The sequence below is a fragment of the Gallinula chloropus genome (assembly GCF_964237585.1).
Source record: "Gallinula chloropus genome assembly, chromosome: 8".
NCBI lineage: Eukaryota > Metazoa > Chordata > Aves > Gruiformes > Rallidae > Gallinula > Gallinula chloropus.
In genome coordinates, this window is record NC_140093.1 from 7541711 (window position 1) to 7544846 (window position 3136).

Genomic DNA, 3136 nt, shown 5'->3' on the forward strand with positions numbered 1-3136 from the left:
TTGTAACCCTCATCTGTAATATTACTGCACACTGGTTCCATCAGTCAAAACCAAAAGCGTCTGCTTGAAATCCACATGTAGTTTACAAAAACATCTCTATATAGAGACATAGTTCAATCTCTAGTTACCTGGGTTTTTTTTTTTTTGTGTGTGAGAAGGATAATACCTGGGTTGCTGTGAAAAGATAACTGCTTCAGAAAATCACATAATTTTCATCTTTGAGCCCCCACAAAGCTTCTGCAAGAGGACTTCAGAACACCCAGCTGCAGCCACAACTCATCAAAATAGGAAAAGGTGGGAAATGATGAGAAAGTGTCAATATCCAGTAGTTGTAGAGATAGATTTTTAGGTCCTGAACAGGACCTTATTCAGCAGTACCTTATTCTGCAATTAATTTTAGGACGGTAAATCTGACAGAGTGCTCTAATTAAAGAGCAGAAGAAACCAGTTCTGTGTAATTCTTTGAGATCCAGAATGAGATCTCATGCATCGGTTACTCTCTTTGCATCCACAGGACTCCCGCCGAGCTTGGCAAGGGCATATAGAAAGTCTGGCATCTGACTTTGACTCTAAAGGGCTGATTTGGGGGTGATTTACCAGGGAAGATAAAGGGGCCCCTTAGCAACCCCCATAATGCCACAGATGTTCCTGATGTGCTGGGGGAAGAGCCAAACCATTCTGCAGTGCCCTTCTTCTCCCCCTGCTCCAAATGAGTTTGACCCCTTTCTGGTTCAATTATTTTACATATCACTCCATTTTATTTTAGTATCCGAGTGGCTACGGCAACCACTTACCACCTGTCTAATTAAAGTGTCTCCATCAACTAGAAATTTGGTAATAATTCACAGCTGTTTTTCCTCCCTCTGTTAAATCTATTGTTCCCTGGCAGAAAAGGCTGCAAGACCTTAGAAACTATAGATAGCCATCGATTTGTTTGCATTTAAAATCCAGTATGTGGCTGCAAAAGCCTGTTACAGTATCACAGAGAGAGATAAATGTCAGTGCATAATCTGCTAGGAAATTTCACACAGGAGTTGATTAGAAGTCTATGAGTAATCATTGCACAAGTGTCTTCAGGTGTATACATATATATACACATATATGTAGCTAATAAATATATAGCTATATATATAAATATATATATATGTCTATACAGAGCTAGTTTAAACCTAATTGTTATGAAATTAGTAAGTGGCATTCACAGTTCATGCATTCTTTCTAGTAGCAGAGCTAAATTATTTCAGCTTATACTCTAAGCAGCAACATACCAGTAAGCGTTTGCTTGCTTCCCCTGGTAACCTAGTAGTTTAAAGAGCACAAGCAGTTCCACCATGGTCATTTTCTCTGACAATCCTCCACAAAGGGACCCAGCTTTTCCACAGGTGCGTTTCCCCCAGGTTTCACAGCATCTTCAGGACACGGTGGGACGAGTCTGAGGGTTGCCAATCTGAAGGTCATCGGCCTGAGGATCTCCAGCCCAAGGGTCATTGGTGTGGTGGTCGCTGTCCCAAGGGTCGCTGTCCGGGCTAGTCCTGCTTGCAGAGGTCTGCAACGTTGAGGAACCTCCTGACGACCATGGCCAGGCAGAGCGTCAGAAGCAGCATATATCCCACGGTGCCCAGGTAGGTAGGAGCAGCCAGGGGTGCCTTGAGGAACTCAGCCAGCCCATCCTCCACATAGTGCACCTGGTCGTAGATGCTGAGGAAGGTGAAGATGTGGAAAAGCTGGTGGCTGTGACCCACGATGTCAAAGAGCCCCGGCTGGATCCGCTCAGGGATTTTGCTGACATTGAAAAATGCAGCCACGAGAAGCCAGCAGTAACGCCGGTAGAAGTAGACGAAGAGTGTGGGGTTGCGGGTGCGGAGGTCAAAAAGGAGGCTCTCCAGCATGATGGGGCAGGCCATGCTGAGCGGCATGGCGAAGACGAAGGTGCGCACGGCAAAGGGGTAGGCGCAGCAGGCAGCGCGGCTGCGGCAGCAGGCGGCCGTGCAGCCCACGGCCAGCGCCAGGGCCACAGGCAGCACCAGGGCACGGTAGGCCGCGATGGGCAGGCTGCAGTCCAGCTGCCAGCCCAGCCGCTGCTGCACATAGCGGCTCATGGCACTGGCATCCAGCAGGCTCAGCCCTGGCAGCAGGTAGTAGGAGTAGGCCACGGTGCTGGCAAAGCCGTAGTAGCTGATGGAAGCATAGTCCAGGTAGAAGAAGGCGGCGCGGAGGCGCGGGGAGAGGCAGCTGAAGAGGTGGGCTGTGCAGCTCATGGCGAAGGTGAGCAGCACCCCGGAGGCGTAGCACCAGAGGGGCAGTAGGGCCGGATGATGGAAGGGCACATCCCCAGCACCCCGCAACAGCAGCAGCTGCCCGAAGCGGCTGAGGAAGAGCAGCAGCGGAATGAAGTGGGTCCAGAAGTTGAGGGTCTCGTTGGTGGGCTGTAGCACCGAGGCCAGGCACTCCTGGGCCGAGCAGTGCAGCCGCCGGTAGCCCGAGAGGATGAAGCACTCCACGAAGTCCTCGGGCACCTCGTCCCACCGCAGCAGGGCGGCGGAGCGAGGAGGCGGCGGCGCCTCCTCCTTGTCCCCTTCGCCCGCCGGCATGCTGCTGTCCCCGCCGGCCCCAGGCCCCCTGGCCGCCCCCGGCCCGCTGCCCGCCGCCGCGCCCCGCCGCCGCCGCCCGGGCGAGGTACAGCCGCTGCTCCCGCAGCCGCCGGCTGAGGAGCCGCGGTGGCTCTGCGCTTCGCCGCCGCCCCCGGTAGCATCACTCATTGCAGCAGGGGCAGCGGCAGCACCGCCGCGGCTCCTCCCGCCCCGCCGCCCGGCATCGCGGTAACTGGAAACCGGCGGCGCATCCAGCGCGCCCAGCGCTCCTGGGGAGCGGGGAGAGGCGCCCCCACCACCCCGGGTAGGGTTTCCCGGGGAGGGAGGCGCTGGATACCCGAGCCGCCGTTAATGATTGATGCGGCCGCAGCGGGGAGGAGGGGCCGGACCCGGGAGAGCCCCGCGGCCGCCCCGGCCGAGCCTCGTCTCAGCGAGGTGCGGGGCTGGGCCCGGCAGTGCAGACCTCTCAGGGCCCCGTTCCGTCGGCAGCTTCCCCCGAGTCCCGCGCGTAGGGACCGCTGGCGCGGGCACAGCCGAGCAGACAC

General features: G+C 55.6%; 1 protein-coding gene across 1 annotated transcript; it reads right to left on the reverse strand.

Annotated features, from left to right (window-relative positions):
• Window positions 1-756: 756 nt before the first annotated feature.
• PAQR9 (progestin and adipoQ receptor family member 9) lies at window positions 757-2759 on the reverse strand (the record flags this gene model as incomplete). Its single annotated transcript, XM_084267118.1, has 1 exon — window positions 757-2759. One exon carries the CDS (start codon window positions 2757-2759, stop codon window positions 1527-1529), a length of 1233 nt encoding a protein of 410 aa, XP_084123244.1. The 3' UTR covers window positions 757-1526.
• Between the last annotated feature and the right edge of the window lie 377 nt (window positions 2760-3136).